General features: G+C 34.7%; 1 protein-coding gene across 3 annotated transcripts in view; it reads left to right on the top strand.

The window, feature by feature from the left end:
- Positions 1–18,692, top strand: part of SYT3 (synaptotagmin 3) — a 1,759,115-nt gene that overhangs the window by 963,421 nt on the left and 777,002 nt on the right. For all 3 annotated transcript variants that reach the window (XM_044059772.1, XM_044059773.1, XM_044059774.1), the window contains exon 3: positions 10,880–11,432. In XM_044059772.1, the coding sequence (XP_043915707.1) occupies positions 10,880–11,432 (553 nt within the window). The remainder of the gene's footprint in view (positions 1–10,879; positions 11,433–18,692) is intronic.

The raw sequence follows: 18,692 nt of genomic DNA, 5'->3' as shown, positions 1-18,692 counted from the left end.
AGGGAGGGAGAATGAGATATGAATTAAGCACATGGTAACTTCTGAATACAATATGGACTGCAAATATATATTTTTTGCTCCATAGAGACAGCAAGACATTCTCTTTGACCTCAGTAATCTATATATTTTTATGAAGTAGTTTAATAAGCTAAATAATTTTTAAACATTTTGATATTTATCATGGTAAGAGTGTTACACAATTTTGAGATATAGACACCTGTATTTTAAAAAAAAATAATTCAGACTTTTTGTTAGATCTACAAAATATGTATGAATCTCATAGTATGAAAACTATATATGTGCATTGATTTTCCTTTTGTATTATAATTTAGTATGATAGGATTACCTGTCAGCTGTAAGTTTACAGATGTCGTTATCTCTTCAGGTCCCACCCTATTATACTTATTTATTTAGAAATGTAGTTATAATAATGTTAATGAGCAAATCATTTAGCAATATTTAATGGATCATTTGTAGTACTATTACATAAATAGGTATATAGTACACTACTAGTTGGATTATTTAATATGTGTGATTAGTATTAGTGTTTGATAGAAGAGGATTATTAAACTTTTAAGTAGTAATAGGGGGATAGTTTTAAATGGCAACATATATAACTAAATTAATAATGTCTTATTATTTTTGACATATATAATATTATATAAATTATTTGTATGTCACAGTAGCTTCTGGCTAATTTTTTGATGAATTTATTAGGTATTGGTAGGTAGAGATATAGTATAGTAGCTTGTCTAGTCAATTGCCAACTAGGAGCGTTCATTGTAGATTGTATTTTGTTAGCAATATATTCACTTATAGTTGTAGACCTGTCTTAGTTTTTTGTTATTTACAAGGTTTTGTGGTTTAGTTTGTAGAAAGGAATCATTCAAAAATGAGGAATGTTAAGGTAGTGTTAGAGGAATGCATTAGAGTTGTATATATAATTAAATCAATATGGAAGATAAATGTGCAATGTTGTGTTTTAAAATAAATCTTTTTAAATACACAGGATGGACAATTTTAATTTATTATCTATTAATATAAAAGGATTAAATGGCAAAAAAGGAAATAATTAATGAGATATCTAAAATTAAATAGTGGAGACATCATATTCTTGCAAGAGCTCACTTGATGGAAAAAGATATGCAATATTTAAGTAACTTAGATTATGAAATGTTATCATCTACTTCTATACCTTGGAGAAAATCTACTATAATGTGTAAAGTCATAGAAACCATTAATGATTACAAAGGAATGTGTAGCTTTGTAATATTTAAATATAATGACAAACTCTATACACTAGCAAATTTTTACTGGAACCCTGGAATAGCTGCAAAAGTGGTTAAAGGGAATTTACACTTACTGTAAAGTCATCGGAAGGTCAGTTTAATTTTAGCAGGGGATTTTAACAGCATGTCTAGTATAGTATGAACAGAAGAAAACTAAAATACTGGCATCAGCTAAAGCACTAAACAGATGGATTAGTAATAATAATTTTGTTGATTTACTAGTAAAAACAGAAGATAAGTCATCATTCTTCATTCATTATTCTTATGCACATGGGGCACAAACTAGGCTTATAGGATGTATACCTCTATAGATTTACTTAATAAAATAAATTATTTTATAACCATTACTTGTCAAGTGTTAATATATTAATTAATATAAATAAATTTCAGATTATTTATAGAATCCCAGTATAGATGATGAAATTTAGAATTTAAGACAAATGGAGTATGTTTTCATCTTTGAATGATAATGGACAGGTTAGTAATGTCATACTATGGGATGCCTTAAAATGCATAATAAAGATAGAATGGGAAGATTAACTTGTAATATTTTAATTACTCATTTATTTATTTATTTATTTATCATTTGTTGACCAGGAAAGTCTGACTAGGACATACCATATTTTCAGTGTAGGCCTGGCGAGAAAAGCTCCAGACACATGTCTTTGGCATATGGGAGGAAACCAGAGCATCTGGAGGAAACCCAAGTGAACACGGGGGGGGGGGCAGGCAGACTCTGCACAGAAGGCACCCCAGCCAAAAATCAAACTGGAGAACCTCTTGCTGTGAGGTGACAACACCAACTGGTGCACCACTGTGCTGCCCCTAATAAAATAAAAGAGTGGGATAAAGATTTGTTAGAAATTCAAGATGAAATACACAAAGTGAGGTATAAGCAACAAACAAAGAAATTAGATAACACTGAAGTTATTAAAATTTAATGAGAAAATTTCAAACAGTTTTAATGCATAAAGTGGAGATAGCTTTAGAAAAAATAAAATAAAAAATAAAATAAAATTGCAATTATGCTATGACTTCCATAAATCTACACATATTTGTTGATATAAGTAAAATGTTAAGCAGAAAGGCACAAATCAATACTATCAAAAATCCTCATCCTGATAAGCTTAGCTCAAATATAGAGGAAACGCTTAATATTTTTACATTTCATGATGATCTTGATAAAGATATAAAATAACTATCCTGATGATTATGAGGTTGACAAGCATTTAATTAAAAATGTTACTAGTAAACTTAATGACCAACAAATATTTTGGTTGAATAAGCCTATTACCCTGATAGAAGTTCTCAATTAACAGAGATTATCAATCTAAAATACAACTTTTTGCAAATTATATTTTAGTAACAGTAGGAGATTTAATTTATTCGAATAAATAGAGGAGGAAATTGAAAAGTTTCAAGAAATATCACTGTTGAAATTTTGTAATAAAACTGAAAATGTACTGTTAAATCAATTACTAGATAGCAAGTTTAATGATAAATATAAATGGGAAGCTAAAGAACTAACATATTTAGGAATAAAAATCTATTAAGATGTGAGTTAGATTATAAATAATAATTTTTAAAAAAGAACTGAATAAGTTTTGCTTCTTATTAAAAAGTGGAATTATTATTATTATTATGTTTTACTTTTGAGGATAGATTGCTACTTATTAAAATTATCATATTACCCAAGAATGTATATATATATATATATATATATATATATATATATATATATATATATATATATATATATATATATATATATATATATACACATATATATATATATATATATATATACACACATATATATATATATATATACACACATATATGGATCTCCTACTATTCACCGAAAGCACATTTCACCGAAAATCAAATTAATGTGCACTTTTCACTGAAAGCACAATTCACCGAAAACACAATTCACCGAAACACATTTCACCGAAAGTTATATATGGCCTTTTCCCCACTGTAGTGTGCCCCTGGAGTTACTATATATAGTAAGGGGGGCTGTGGGAGGCACCCCCCACATTGGGGGGTGTGGGGGCATAGGCCCCACATATTTTATGTATATATTATTGTCAGAGAACAGTAATATATTGCAATTACATATATCCATGTATATAAGTCAAACTGTTTAAAATGGGTGCCCCCCACACCCTTCCTTACTATATATATACTAACTCCAGGGTTGCACTACAGTGGATAAAAGGCCATATGTAACTTTCAGTGAAATGTGTTTCTGTGAATTGTGTTTTTGGTGAAATGTGCTTTCGGTGAAAAGTGCACTGTGAAATGTGTTTCAGTTAAATGTGCTTTTGGTCAATAGTAGGAGATCCACATATATATATATATATATATATATATATATATATATATATACATACACACATTGATATATATAGCATGCAATAGCTTTAATACTTTAATACCTGACAGAATGATTTTAAAGAAAATGTAAAAAAATACTAACTTTATTCTTATGGTATCCTAAAAAGATGAGAGTTGCTTATAGAAATCATATAAGATTATGGGAGTACAGTGATATTACCTTAAAAGTTGTAGAGTCTTATCCTGTTACTGCAAATGTTAACTCTGTTATACTCTGGATAGGCTTAAATTATACTAGTAAATGGAAAAAACATCCAGGATTAGATTGTACTAAATTCTTATCAGTGTATTAAATATGAGAACTTTGAAGTATGTAACAATCCTTTTATCTGGTTAACAAAATTTACCATAGATGGTAAATTCATTTAAACCTTTAGACTCTGCATATATGAAATCAATTCTTAAAACAGTTAAGAAATAAGTTTTTAAAATTCCATTAATATCAAACTGGAAAGTTTTGGTCTTTCCCATTATATACACCTCTAGATTTAAGGAAACTCAGAACAATTCTAAAATGAATTTACTAAGAAGGAATGGATTAGTATTATTGTCTGATTGCTTTGAAAAAGGAAAGGCTAAGTCCCCAGAATATTTAATGAAACTGTATAAGTTGGATGAATTTGCTAACCAGTTGATATTATCCATCTGTAAGAAATGAATTGAATTTGTAGATAAGATGGCTAAAAAGCAAGGTATCACTATTTACCCATTATATAAATATATGAAAGCTATATTTGAAGGTTGATTGACCTACAAAAGAAGCTTGCCTAAGTTATATAAGTTAATATTAATAATAATAATAATAATAATAATAATAATAATAATAATAATAATGTTATGCAAAATTCTGGATTTTTTTAATAGTGGATTGAGTGACTCAGTAGATGGTAGGAATAAAACTTTGTTACTTAAATCAGTTAGTCAAACTTCTTCAAGTTTATAATGTGAAGATTTATGTAAAATTATATATGTAGAATGTTTGTTATGCAATATAAAATTTCTAAGTTTAGTAATATGACTTTGTCAATTTGGTTGAAATGCAGTAAAGATGTAAAAGCTGATTGGACTTATGGATTGTGAAAAATGAAATGTATGTTGGGGTTACTGTCTGATAATTATTCTTTAGCTAGAGCAATAATATTAATGAGTGTTCTACTTCCTGTATCTGTAAAAGTCAAAGAGCAAAAATGTTTTGGGCTCTCTTGGTTGTTGCTAGATAAGTTATTACAAAAATTTGGAAATGTAATTCAGCTCCTAACTTCAAAGAATTTTTAAATTTAATGGCAAAAGTATGCAAAACTGAAAATGAAGTGATCAGATTAAAGATCTATAAATCATACTAAGACTTTTAGTGGTTGGAATAGTCTTGAAATGTTGCTAGTGAAATAGCAAGACTCTTAATGTGTTAATTGTATAAGATTATCCTGATTATTTAATGTGTTCCTATCATTAGTAAAAAAGAAAAAGCCCTGTTACTAAGTGGTGGAACAAATACACAAAAATTCTGTCAAAAACAAGAATGTGTTCCAAACACTGAACCACCATGAAGGAGCTCAATTCCAAGTAAAAATTCAAGTAAGAATACAAATAAAATTCCACAAAAACTTTATGGCAAAGGTAAGAGCTTTCGGAACCTGTCCTGGTTGCTTCCTCAGACCAAAATAAATTCTAAAAAACTCACACCCATTTTAAAATACATATATAAAACCATCCAATCAAATCAAAAAAGTACCAATGCTTTCCAAGCTTAAAGAGATAGACAACTTGAAATAACTTTTTACAAGCAGCTTAGTTGCAAGAACATTTATGTGCAGCTAACATGAAAATCCATCTTAGCTTTTTTTTCTGAGCTCTTTTTTTTGGATTTTGATGTTAGCCGCACATAAATCACCAGGGCTAAATGATTATATATCACTGAAACCAGTTTTAAAAAGTAGGAAACTTAGGAAGAAAGTAACATGAAGCAGTTTTGTTTGACTCCCTCTTTGCTATATATATATTCTTAAATATTTTTAGATATATATTTTATTGTGATAATATATGTTTTTAGACAGGAAGGGAGAACATGTTCTTGCAGGACAAGTTGCAAAAGCGCTTACCTTTGCAATAGCGTTTTTTGTGGAATTTTATTTGGATTCTTACTTGGATTTTTACTTGGAATTGAGCTCCTTCATGGTGGTTCAGTGTTTGGAACATATTCTTGTTTTTGACTGTGTTCCTATCATTGTTTAACAATATATGATGCTCAATTTCTTCCTTTCTGTGTATATATTGTAAATATGCAAAAAAAACAGAATCCAGTAAGGATGAAGTTCCTTAGTCAGAAAGTGCATTAACAAATATTGTAAATATGTTCAATTAGTTTAAGTGCTGACGGGATAGTGCAGTGCAATGGCTGAAATGCTAGGTTCACAGTATGTGCATACACCCCAACCCATCTAGATTAAAGCTCTATCTTTTAAGGGTCTCAATCCCTCTGAGTCACAAATGTTGGTACTATACCTCTGGTTTTTCCTTGATTTGAAGCTCTTACAGTGGCTAGAAATATTTGCTGAGGAAAGAAAAAACAGTATCAAATGAAAAAATTAGGACTTTGTTTTTTTTACTATTTTAAGAACTTCTTTGGAACAACCAAGCAACAACAATCTTGTTAATATCCATTGCAGAACAGGTAGCATGCCTGGCGTTGGTACTGAAAGATCAGAAGGCTGTGGGTGCTATTCCCAGCAGTGCAATATAAAGGGGATTTACCACACTCCTGAAAGTCTTTAGATGAGATATTAAACTGAGGCCCCATCTACCTAAGTTAGTGGTAGTGTAGATGCGTGAAAAAGATCCCATGGCACACATCCAAAAGAGTATGGGAAATTGCATGATGCACTGGCCAAATCTCCCCTAGTAGTATAAATACCACCTTGCGGTGGTGCAGCAGTAGCATTGTCGCCTCAACGCAAGAGGTTCTCCCGTTCGATTCTCGGCTGGAGCGCCTTCTATGTGGAGTCTGCATGTCCTCCCCGAGGTTGAGTGGCATTTGAAAGACATGCGTAGGGTGTGCCTTCGTTGAAGGTTGGGTGTCGAGCAGGCACCTTGGCACCATAAAAATCTACTGCCAATCATTAGCCGACCGGAGTTCCGCTGTGGCGACCCCTAACCGGGAAAAGCTGAAAGAAGAAGTATAAATACCACCTTAGGTCTCCCCTGCAAAGACATTACTAGCTTGGTGGGGCTAACCTTGACAACAAAAAGATAAATAAAAAGAACCTTTCTCTTGTATAATCATACTCATCACATGACCATAATCAGCTGATGATGAAACTGTTTAAAAAAACAATTAAGCATAAAAATAATAAGAAGAAATAAATCGCAAATGTAAATATAAAATACACTATTATGCAAAATGTATATATAATTAATATGAAGTGCTATCATTTAAATATTAATGAATCAGTTGTTCTTTATAGACATATTTTATATTGAGTCTCATTAAGTCCAGGAAACATATCTGCTGCTAATAAAATCTACCATTTTGACTCCTTATTTTCTAAATCTCTGTCAGAATCCCCTCCTCTAATGTCAGAAATTGCATGATTCAGTACAAAAAATATAAACATTCTAAAATTCTGGCAGATGCATGCATGCTTTGGTTGAGTTCTTCCAGTGAGTTTGCCAACACACACCTACTTCCCCTACATGGGTGAGCAAACATTCCCATCTCTGTTTAACTGATTCCTCCATTGTTCAGACTATGAATTACATGATGGCATTTTGAAGCAGAGGCAGGGATAAAACTTGTATTCCATACAACAAGCTAGTCTTTTCTTCAGTTTAAATGAAACCAGAAGCCCTTTTTAATGTGTACCACTGTAAGAATAAAATTAATCTACATACCTGTGTATTCATGTATGCATGCATGCAACATACCTTTAAGTTTTTTTTCCCTCATTTGTGCATCTAGTTTTCTGCTTTAACTATCAAAGTAAGAAATCTGCTTAATTTTTGGCAATAGGTATCTGCAGACAGCAGTGGTATATACATAAATATATATATATATATATATATATATATGTGTGTGTGTGTGTGTGTATATATATATATATATATATATATATATATATATATATGTATATATATATATATACTTTTGTTTAATTATTTATTTTTAATGATGTTGAGTTATATTCTTCTTTTGTTATTGATACTGTGTGACAGATGTCCTTTGCAAACCATGCATTAAAGTAGCAAGATAAGAACAGTATGTAAAACACAGCATTATACTAACCAGATGAATCTTTGGTAGTAAATGCATTGCTTGTAAACATCTACAGAAAGTCATGTCATTGAATTCTATTTTACAAGCTTACATACAACATTTTGCTTGACTTGTTATTAGGATAGCAAAACAATGTTTAAAAGCCTTGATAGTTCATTGAATTTGATTTTCTTGAATCACAAAATGACCCTTGTGTGCATCTCTGTCTCTCTCTCTCTCTCTCTAACCACTGTATTAGGTATATAGTATGCCTGAAAAGTCATGGATATGGAGATCTGCATACGATGTTATACTAGAATAATTTCTGTGTGACATTATGGGGTTTCTTAAATGTCGAGACAAGCTTCTCTACAGAGGTACATACCTGTATCAGCGAGGCCTCAACAGGATTGAAAATGTCTTGCAGAATTTTCTATATTTTTTAATTTTTATTAAAATTTAATATCATACTTTTCAGTACAATAGCATTCAACATGCACCATTATGTATAACACAGTGTAATACAGATATTACTCAGCATTCTTCATGTAAGATGTATTCACTGTCATCTTTCAAAACCCTCATATATAAAATGCAGTGTAATATAGGTATTACTCAACATTCTCCATATAAGACATATTCACTGCTGTCTTTCAAAATTCAAACAACCCCACCCCCTTTCCTCCCTGTTCCTCTCTATGGAGCTATTATCCATTGCTATACCTTTCAAATAGCCCTTCAGTTTTCCAAAATCAGTTCCTACACTCCTGTATTGTAATATATTATCACGTTTTACCACTCTCTTTTAATCCACTAGTTTCCTGCCCCAGCTTCTTGAATACATTACAACTTTTTGTACACCTTTTAGATTATCTACTCCATTTTTTTTCCATTCAAGATCACCTTTTCATCCATTTGCTATTGTCCTTCTTACCAATCCATCTAAAGGTAGTATTTGAATTTTTTTATATTAGTTCCTTGCATGTCCCCCATTCCTAAGAGGCAAAATTGTCATACAAGACATTTGTTCACCAAAAAATATTTTCTCTCTCTCCTGTGGAGTCCCCACAAATATTCAACTCTCCAGCTTCCTAAAATATGTGAATATCATTTTCTTCTCCCCTTCCACATCTCCAGCATGCTCATTCTTGTCTATGCCATTTGTATAAAATCTGTACCTGTGTCCTAAACCATCTCTGCAAACAGAACATATATTGATCTCACGTTACTGGGATCATTTCAGACTTGTTATGCTTTTCAAGCACTCATTCCATGCATATTTGGGAAACATAGCATTCTTTTACTGCCTATCTTAGTCTCATTTTTTTCAATCTCCTTCTTGTGTTTATGTCTATTTAACTTTGTGTAAAGTGCCCCATATATATGTGTATTAAGTTGTTTTCCTTTCCCCTCTGATGTACTTCTATGGTCTTCTCTACCTTCCTCCTAACTCTTGAGTCCTTTCTTCCTTAACCATAGTATTACTGCTGTCTTTGTCTAGTCACATTGTAGCCATCTGCCTTTCTGTAAGCTAGGCCTGTCTCTATTTTGATGCCTTTCCAGACGTCTCCCAGCGGATCTTCCCTTTCTGCAAAATAGATCTTTTACATACTTGCTAACCCTTCCAATACTCTGTTTTACCACAAAGTGTAATTTCTAGGTTTCCACAGACCCTATGTGGAGCAGGCCTATCAAGGCTTCAGAATTCCCCCTCCTGTCCTTAGCATGTGTAGTATGTATTTTTGAGCTTTGTTGTTTATCCATCCCTAGTCTTCTTCATCATCCTTCCCCTTTGCTCTGTTTTGCAAAACACGTAGTGTAGTCAGTGCCTCCGTATAGCAACAAATTTCAGGCAGTCCCCACCCCCCCTTCATTTCTTACATAATCGTAGCCTTCCCTTCACAATCCAACTACCTGTCTTGCACCATATGAATATATCACCGCGTGCTGGAATTCTATGTTACCATTTTGATCTTCTCTAAAAGAATGCCTAGTATTGTTTGTGTGTACTTTCAGGCTATATTGCATTTGCAGGAGGTTGCTGTTTGGTGAATATGACAAACCATGGCTATATTTGTATTTAAAGATTCCTTTTCTTTATTACAGGGAGGCCAGAAGTGCTATTTTGATATATAAGGAAATCCCAAGGACTCTTCTGTAGGTTAACAGGAACCACTACAGGGTCCAGAATTCTATGCTCTAGTAGGACCCAGTAATATGACAACACGTTTCCAAGGTTATACACTGTTTGTCAGTAAAGAATTATGTTGGATGTGTCAGAAGATTTCTGACTGAGACAAGTCAGAAATTATGCCAAAAACAATAGATATAAGTGAGGTTTGAATAATTCTCATTTTATTAAAAGGTTAAAGCTGTCAAAGAGTTAAATGAACAACATTCCAAGTTCGAAATAATATGCTAGACCCTTCCGTAAAATAAACTCGTCTATATGGTATCAGCTGTTCATAACATCATGGCATACCCTCTAAATAATTACCATAAGGTAGAAAACAGATAGAAGCATCATGCTACAGCTGCAATAGAAGAAGTCCAACAAATGTTTTAAAGCAGATGTGTGTTTGTGTGTGTGTGTATGTGTGTGTGTGTGTGTGTGTGTGTGTGTGTGTGTGTGTGTGTGTGTGTGTGTGTGTGTGTTTGGACATGCTGGGAACTATAATCCTTTCTCTTTCTCAGTAGTGTATATCCAGAACTTCAAAAACTTTGATTTATACAAGAAAATCTGTTAATTGTTATGAGAAGATAATTCAGTTTGTGACTTGCAGTTGCCTATAGGTTACTTAGTGTGTTCATTTCCAAAGCTGAACCTTAAAGCAGAAAGATTTATTAAAATTTAACAATATTGTTATAAATGGTTAAAATACTTATTATATTATCACTTTATGTTTTTCATTTACTCTAATTGTTCATTTTTTTACTCCAGTAGGTATAACACTCTACCAAGACAAATGCCCCAACATTTGTCAAGTCCAGATTTTGCTGGCCACCTTGAGGAAAAGCCAGAACAGGCTACCAGCATTGGACAGATCAAACCAGAACTGTACAAGCAGAGGTCAGCTGATGCAGAGACCAAGAAGATGGAAATGGAGCCATGCGGCAGGATTAATTTTGCCTTACGTTACACATACAATACAGAGCAGCTTGTTGTCAAAATACTGAAAGCATTAGACCTTCCAGCAAAGGATGCCAATGGTTTTTCTGACCCATATGTGAAAATATATCTCTTGCCAGACCGGAAAAAGAAATTTCAAACCAAAGTTCACAGGAAAACTCTGAATCCCGTTTTCAATGAGACCTTTCATTTTAATGTTTCTTATAATGAACTTCAGAATCGAAAGCTGCACTTCAGCGTGTATGACTTTGATCGATTCACACGGCATGATTTGATTGGCCAGGTGGTGGTGGATAATTTGTTTGAGGCTTCTGACCTTTCAGAGGAGACCATGGTTTGGAGAGATATCTTAGAAGGAAATTCTGTAAGTAAACACATGACAAGTGATTAATCTGAATTAAATCTGAGGTATGTGCTGTAGAAATATTATAGTCAGCTTAACAGTCAATGGTTCCCTCATTTCCAGATATGTATAACAGAGTAGACTATTTCTGATAAGTGAATAATTTGTAAATGTAAATGATCTTCATCAATAGCATGAAAACAGACAGTAGCTGTAAACAAGTTTTCATTTCAGCATTTCTTTCCAGATGAGTTTAATCTCCAAAAATTCAGTTTGTTTTTGTTATTTTATTGTGCTTTCCCTTAGGTTCATACAAATGGTTCATTACGTATTGCTCAGTTAATTATTAGTCAATGATTTGTGACAATTTGATGTACAAGATTAAGAGCCCTTGACTGGAATAGAAAAATCATCGGAATATATATTCATCACATTCACATTGCCATGCCTGCAGGCATAATGTCAAACCTGGTTATATTATCTCCGTAAGGCGGTAGCACTAAAAAATAGTAGCTTTGTGGAGTTTTGTAAATGTTACATCCAGGTAAGGTTTTATGTAATTGTAAAAAAAAAATCTTAGATAAGTCAGACTTGATGAGAACTGTTTTAGCTGTACTCAGAATGTTTAGTAAGTTTTGAATATAAGGATGAAAGGTATATTGCAAGTAGATACAAATCTAGTCAAGAATGCTGCAGCACGTATTGGGAATTCATCTGATTAAATGATTATGCATTTAACCCCATGGCCTGGGTAGTGGCTGAAAAGTGTCTTGCATCACCCTCACCCCACCCATCCACAGACCCAGTGAACAAATATCAAGTAAACGAATGAACGAAGAGAATTTTTGGAAGATGTAATGCACTTCTATTCTGAAACAAAATTCTGTATCACATTTTCAGAAAATGTATGTTACAAATGTTGGAAGCAAATATACTACTTGGATTATTTGGCACACATGTCTAAGGATTTCTATTGTGATTCTGTAGATCTGCATTGTGATTTTAATAAGATACTGAGGACAGGGAATTGACATTTTCTTACATATGAGATATATTAGTTTATTAGTATATTAGATAGTATAAATATTCCTCATCCCCATCTGGACCACTGAAATCATGTCCTAGACATTATGTTGTGTTAGTGTAAGGCATATGTAACAATACACAGTTGTTCACTGTATGTAGAGACGTTTTTGAAGTGCAGTGCCCTTGCTTGATACGGACGTTTTTGAAGTGCAGTGCCCTTGCTTGATATGAGATGTGCACAGAAATTAAAGAACAATAGCACCCCAGGCTGTTAATGGTGTCAGGTTATACCGTCCTCCATCATTCAGTCATTTTCTTATGTTGTTCAGTCAGTGTAACTATTGACCTTGTGGCAGTATTATGTTTACTTTGGAAAGGCAGCACAACTTACCAGTTCCAGTTCAAGCTGTTACATTAAGGTTTTATGGTGTGTTTGTGTGTGTACACGTGCATGTGTGTAAGAGTGTGCACGTGCCTGCTTTAGCTTTGTTAATCTGATGCAAAAAGAAGTTTTCAAGTTTTTTTACCTGATGTGCTATGGAATAGTCTGCCATGCTCTGGGAGAGACTAAACAAGGAATCTATGCGACTGTTAAAATAATTTTTTTTATTTACAGCATTACACATTTTTTATGCTCTGTATTTATTTTCAAGGGGACAGAAAGCAACTAAACCTTATTAGTGCATTTCCAAAACCTATGAAAAATAAATGCAAGAGAGGTGTGTGAAAGTCGCTGTTAAAAATTAATAGTGCTTTTATGGAGGGGGGCCATGTACAATCCTTAACTCTCTCCTTCTGCTTATATATACTAAATTTAAGGTTGTTGTACTTTGGAGAAAAGGGAATTCTTTGAGATACAGCAATCTTGAATGTATTATATATTTTCCCTAATCACATTTAAATTTGCATTTCCAAGAATTGCACTTAAAACTAGAACTCCTTATATATACTAACATTCAGAACATTGATTCTTACTGATTCTTAGAGACACGAGTGCAGAAATTAGTATGCAATTTTTTATTATACAACAAAGTTTTAGTATCGCTGCTCAATGTCCACACTGATTAGAGAAAGCAATCAGTGTGTCTGTTGGAAATCCAGCAACATACATAGCAGCAAGTGCAGCTGCGTGTAACTGTGGTTACTGCCACTATGTTCTCAGTTCCAAACTAGAACATATACAGCTACAAAATAGAGAACAAACTTAATCTATCCCCAAAAGTAGAGACAACAAGTAACAAAATAAGTTTATCTCACAGAGTGCTGAAAAAAAAACACTTATATGGGAATTCGGAAACACGGCCAGGACAACACTGTTTACAGTGTGTATGTGACCAGTCTCAGGGCCAGGCCAGTGTGTTTATCAGTGAGCTTTTTGTTGTGCCACAGTAAGGACCTGTGGCAAGATCATGTTAAACCATCCAATGCCCAGACTAAAGTTTAACAAACTGCTGTAAACATCAACCTACACAAGAATGTATATTGTCAGTAGGCTGCATGCACACACTTTAAAGCTATGTTGCTGATGTATTTTTCCTGAAGGGATTAGACATGCAGAGAAAGGTTTTATGGAAGGAAATAAGTCAAATATGCCCAAGTGTGACAAGTAAAGGTGGCAGCAGGGCAATAGAAACAACAGAAATGGATAGGAGACTGAAAAGGGAGAAACTGACAAAAGCAGAGATGAAAAACACAATGGAGAAAGGGATACGACAAACTTAACCTAAACATCCACAACTCTTTTTTCCCAGTTTTGGTCATGGGGTAGGGGTGTCACTTCAACAGTGACAATCGCCTACAACCAACATTTACACTACCCAGATGGCTACCCCTGCTGCACTTGTTCTTCCACACTACAAACTTACACCTATGGCCAATTTAGAGTGTTCAATCCCCCTATTATGTATTTGGAATGTGGGAGTAAACCAGAGCATCCATAGGAAACCCTAGTGAACACAGGGAAGACATGCAGATTCCACACAGAAGGCATTCTGGCTGAGAATTGAACCAGGGAACATCTTGGCATGAGGTGACAACACTATCTGCTGTAACTGAAACACAATAGGCTGGATATAATAAAGTAACATGATGTACCAACCTGAACTGGTCCTGACCATATCGTTATTTGATCAGTGTGCCCATACCATAATGTGAATGTCATGAAAAAATGAAAATATTCATCCATTAGGGGATTTGGACTATCAACTCTGTGCAGTTTCATTATATCCCATGCTTCTCTAAAAAGGTGAGCAACAGAAGCACTCAGTCTGATGGTTTCACTAAAGTGCATATCAGGTGATGGTGACTGTTACATATTTACAAAATGAAAAAATAAAATAAAAAAATAAAAAACACATACTGCTCTGAAAGTATCTGAGTATTTGAGCCCCTTCTTTGTAAAATGACACTACAAATCACGTCATGGAGAATCTGAGCCAAAAAAGACACCAGAATAAAGGCAGAAGGTTTACTCCATTTCATATTTGCCAACTGCCACTCAGTAGAGTTCTGCTCCTTTACACAACTGATAGTAACAAAGGCCAGTGTGTACAGTGTGTAGTACTGACAACTTCATTGCTGCTATATGATGATCAGTGTGATTCTTCATTAGTTATACATGAGCTTTAGTAGTACTCATGGTGACCTGTCATGCACAATATGACCACAAAAGGATAACAGATTTAGAAGCCCTTTTTGGGCATGTGTATGGTGTGTTTCTTTGTTCTTTGACAAGGCTGAAGTTTGGAAATGGAAAGCAAGCAGAGGGTACACAAGAAAATTATCAAATAAAGAACGAGCAGGATGGAGGTGAGGTAGCATCATACCTTTTAACTTCTTAGCTGAAGAATTGCATGCCTCTCAACTTCTCTCAACTGTAGAATTCTTGGCAAAGCCAAACATAATGTGTAACAAAGGACCAAATTCAAAAAAAATATTACATTTTGTTTCTAAAATTGTGGAAACTGGCTAGAATGATGGTTTTGGCATTATTATGTTTCCTCTGAAGGTTTTGAAGTCTGTGTCATTACTTATTGACTTCAGTGCTTGACAATTTGCCAGAAAATACAAATATTATGAGGAAAATACCAACAATGTATAAGACAGGCATCTAAACATTCTGTAAATGTCTGGATAGAAGAGAGGAATAAGTAGGAGACATTCTTTTTTTGGGACACGTGCCAATTTATTAAGAGATGGGGATGTTGAGGAATGAAAGTCAAGTAAGAGGAAGTTAAGCAGGGTATGTTAAGAAACAGTGAAACATACATGACTGATAGAGTACGGGGTAACACAATGAGGAAGAGGGAACACAACAGTGAAAAGACATCACACAAACAAAGGGAAGGCAATGGTGAATGGAGGATTGCTAAACAAATGGGTGGGCTTGGACACAATCAGAAGAGGAACACAGGTTTAGAGGATAGGACTGGGTAATCATACATGCAGCCTCTGCTATTTGAGACCTAGTGAGACATTACTCATTGGTGTATATACTGTCACCACTGTGTCTTGGCTCAGAAGTTGGAGCTAGTGCTGGGAAGGGATGCAACCTGAAAAATCAACAGAACATCATTTCCATGTGGCTGGTGTAGGCATCCAACCTCCTGTTGACAAGATATGGCGGCTGGCTATGGGTGACAGATGTGTCGTCTCCACTCACATTGCATTTATCAGGTACTACTGTACCAGCCCTTGGTGCAGGGATACCTGAAATTGGTGTTGAAGGTAGGGCTGGAGGTGTGAAGGCAACTATGCCAGGCTGGAACCAAGCTATGTTGAGTGCTTCTGCTGCTAGTGATGGTGTTGCTGTTGTCACCAGTGGGTGCCTGGCAAGCTTTGCTGGTAAGTTAGGTACAAGTTGCTGTTTTGCTGCACATAACAAAAAAAAAAGAAATGATGAGAAACAAAATAAATGTATGTAAGAGAAAGGATAGCGACAAAGAAGGTGGGGAAAAGAAAGATAAAAACATTGAAAAACTGCATTAGCCATTTTGATAATGATACAGTTAAACAGAATATAATTTTAGTGGCAGTACATAATCCATAATTTAATAAACCAGGGAATATATATATATATATATATATATATATATATATATATATATATATATATATATAAATATATATATATATATATATATAAATATATATATATATATGTATGTATGTATGTAGGAGGGTGGCCTAATGGTTAAGGTGTTTATCTATGATCTTTGATCTATGATCCTATGAACCTATATATATATATATATATATATATATATATATATATATATATATATATATATATCTTAGGATCATAGGAGGTTACTAGGCTAATGGCCTTGGGTCTTTACAAGCCTAGTCAAGAGTTTATCTCCAAAAAAGAATCCTCAGTCAGCACCTGTGCTCCAGTCAGGGGAAGACACAGGTGGAAACTGGGATAAATTTGTAGTTTCCCATCCACTCATCAAGATTGCGATTGAGGTGGGTCAGCAACGTACTTTGTTTGATGTGTATGGGGAGTCTATTCCAGAGACAGGGCAGCCACTGGAAGACAAATCTGTCTCTCCAGCAGGTTTTGTTAATGTCACATATTAGATTTAGGCCTTTTGATTGGGTAATGCGTGAAGAGTTAGACTTATGGAAATGGAGCATCTCTAGTAGGGCAGGGTCTGAGATTGCTTTGTATATGAGACACAGATCACCTCTGAGCAATCTGTACGATAATAAGTAGATTGATAATGAGCTGAGCCTGTCCACATAGGACAGGTGTTAGAGGCCATGGATTCTCTTTGTGAGGTAATTCTGTGGCCTTTCCAGCTAATGCTGGTGTTTGGAGAGGTACATACCAAACAAGGCATTGTACTCAATTATTGGCCTAATGAGGGAGGAGTACAGGCAGGTAATAACCTTCTTTTTTTCTGGATGTAATCCCTTTACTTATGAGATGAACCAAATAAAAGACTTTTCTGACCACTGCCGCTACATGATTGTCGAATGTGAGATTGTTGTCAACCTGTGTACCCAGGTCTCTCACCACAGGTTTTCTGCTTAGGGGTTGCCTTTGATGTGGTAATCATTAGGAGCCATGTTTTATCCAAATAGTATGACAATACATTTTTTGCATTTATCTTAAGCCCATGACTTTGGCACCAGTCATTTGTTGCTGTGAGACCCTCTTGTAGTATGTTAAAATCATTTGGGGTGTCAATGACAGCACCCAACTGACAGTCATCCGCAAACTTGGCCAGCCACAGGCTTTTTGTTTTTGCCTAGACCTGTGAGAAGTAGATGCCAAATAGTAGGGCTCCCAGGACAGATCCCTGGGGAACACAACTAGTGACAGGTCTGCCGTTGTAGGAGGGGACACCTATTTTGACCTTGTAGTTCCTATCAGTGAGCCAGTTGGCCACCCACCTGATGAGATAGGGATTTATGCCAAGTTGTGTTAGCTTTTTGATGATGCCCGAGTGGGAGATTGTGTCAAAGGTTTTGGCCAAATCAAGATAAACTGTATGTACTGACTTTCCCTCATCCAGGGCCTTGGTAACAATCTCATAAAAGTCAGCTAGATTCAACAGGCAAGATCTCCCCTAGATGAATCTGAACTGGGTGGGATCAAGTGCTTGGAGATTGCATATGTCTGTGTTTTTGAGGTCCATAATAATATGTTCCATAGCTTTACAGATCAGACTTGTCAAGCTAATGGGGTGATAGTTTCCAAGGTCAGTAATGGGACCACCTTTATGCAGGAGGATGAGAATGGCAGTTCTCCACTCAGCTGGAATGAAGACTGAAGTTAGGCTGTGGTTGAATAGGGTGCTCAATGGTGAGGCTAGTTCTTGATGGAGATGGTGTGGAATACAGCCTGGGACATTATCAGGTCCCATGGAAGCTATGTTCTTTGTCTTGGATAGAGCCTTTCACACTTGATCTACAGAGATGTGAGGTGTGAGACAAGTATTGGGGATGTCAAATGGGCCTTTGGGGGGACAGGAGCATGAAGTTTGCAGTGAGCCTATCTGCTAGCAGGTTGTCTAAATCAACAGGATCAGTGTAAGTAGTACCGTTAAGAACTAATTAGGAACAAACCTGGGCTTTGCCAAGGGGATTCCTGACATTACTGAAGAAGGCTTTGTGGTTTACCTTTGTTTTGTAGGATCGTTTCTATTCATAATTGGCTTTGGAGGTTTTCACTAGTGATCTAATTTGCTTGTTGAAGCTAAGGAGGGAGTTTTCCAATTAGGAATTTGTGCCTTTTTACTCTTGGAC

This window comes from Protopterus annectens, chromosome 17.part0 (assembly GCF_019279795.1).
Source record: "Protopterus annectens isolate FY-2018-M chromosome 17.part0, PAN1.0, whole genome shotgun sequence".
NCBI lineage: Eukaryota > Metazoa > Chordata > Ceratodontiformes > Protopteridae > Protopterus > Protopterus annectens.
This window is presented reverse-complemented; position numbering and strand designations above follow the sequence as displayed.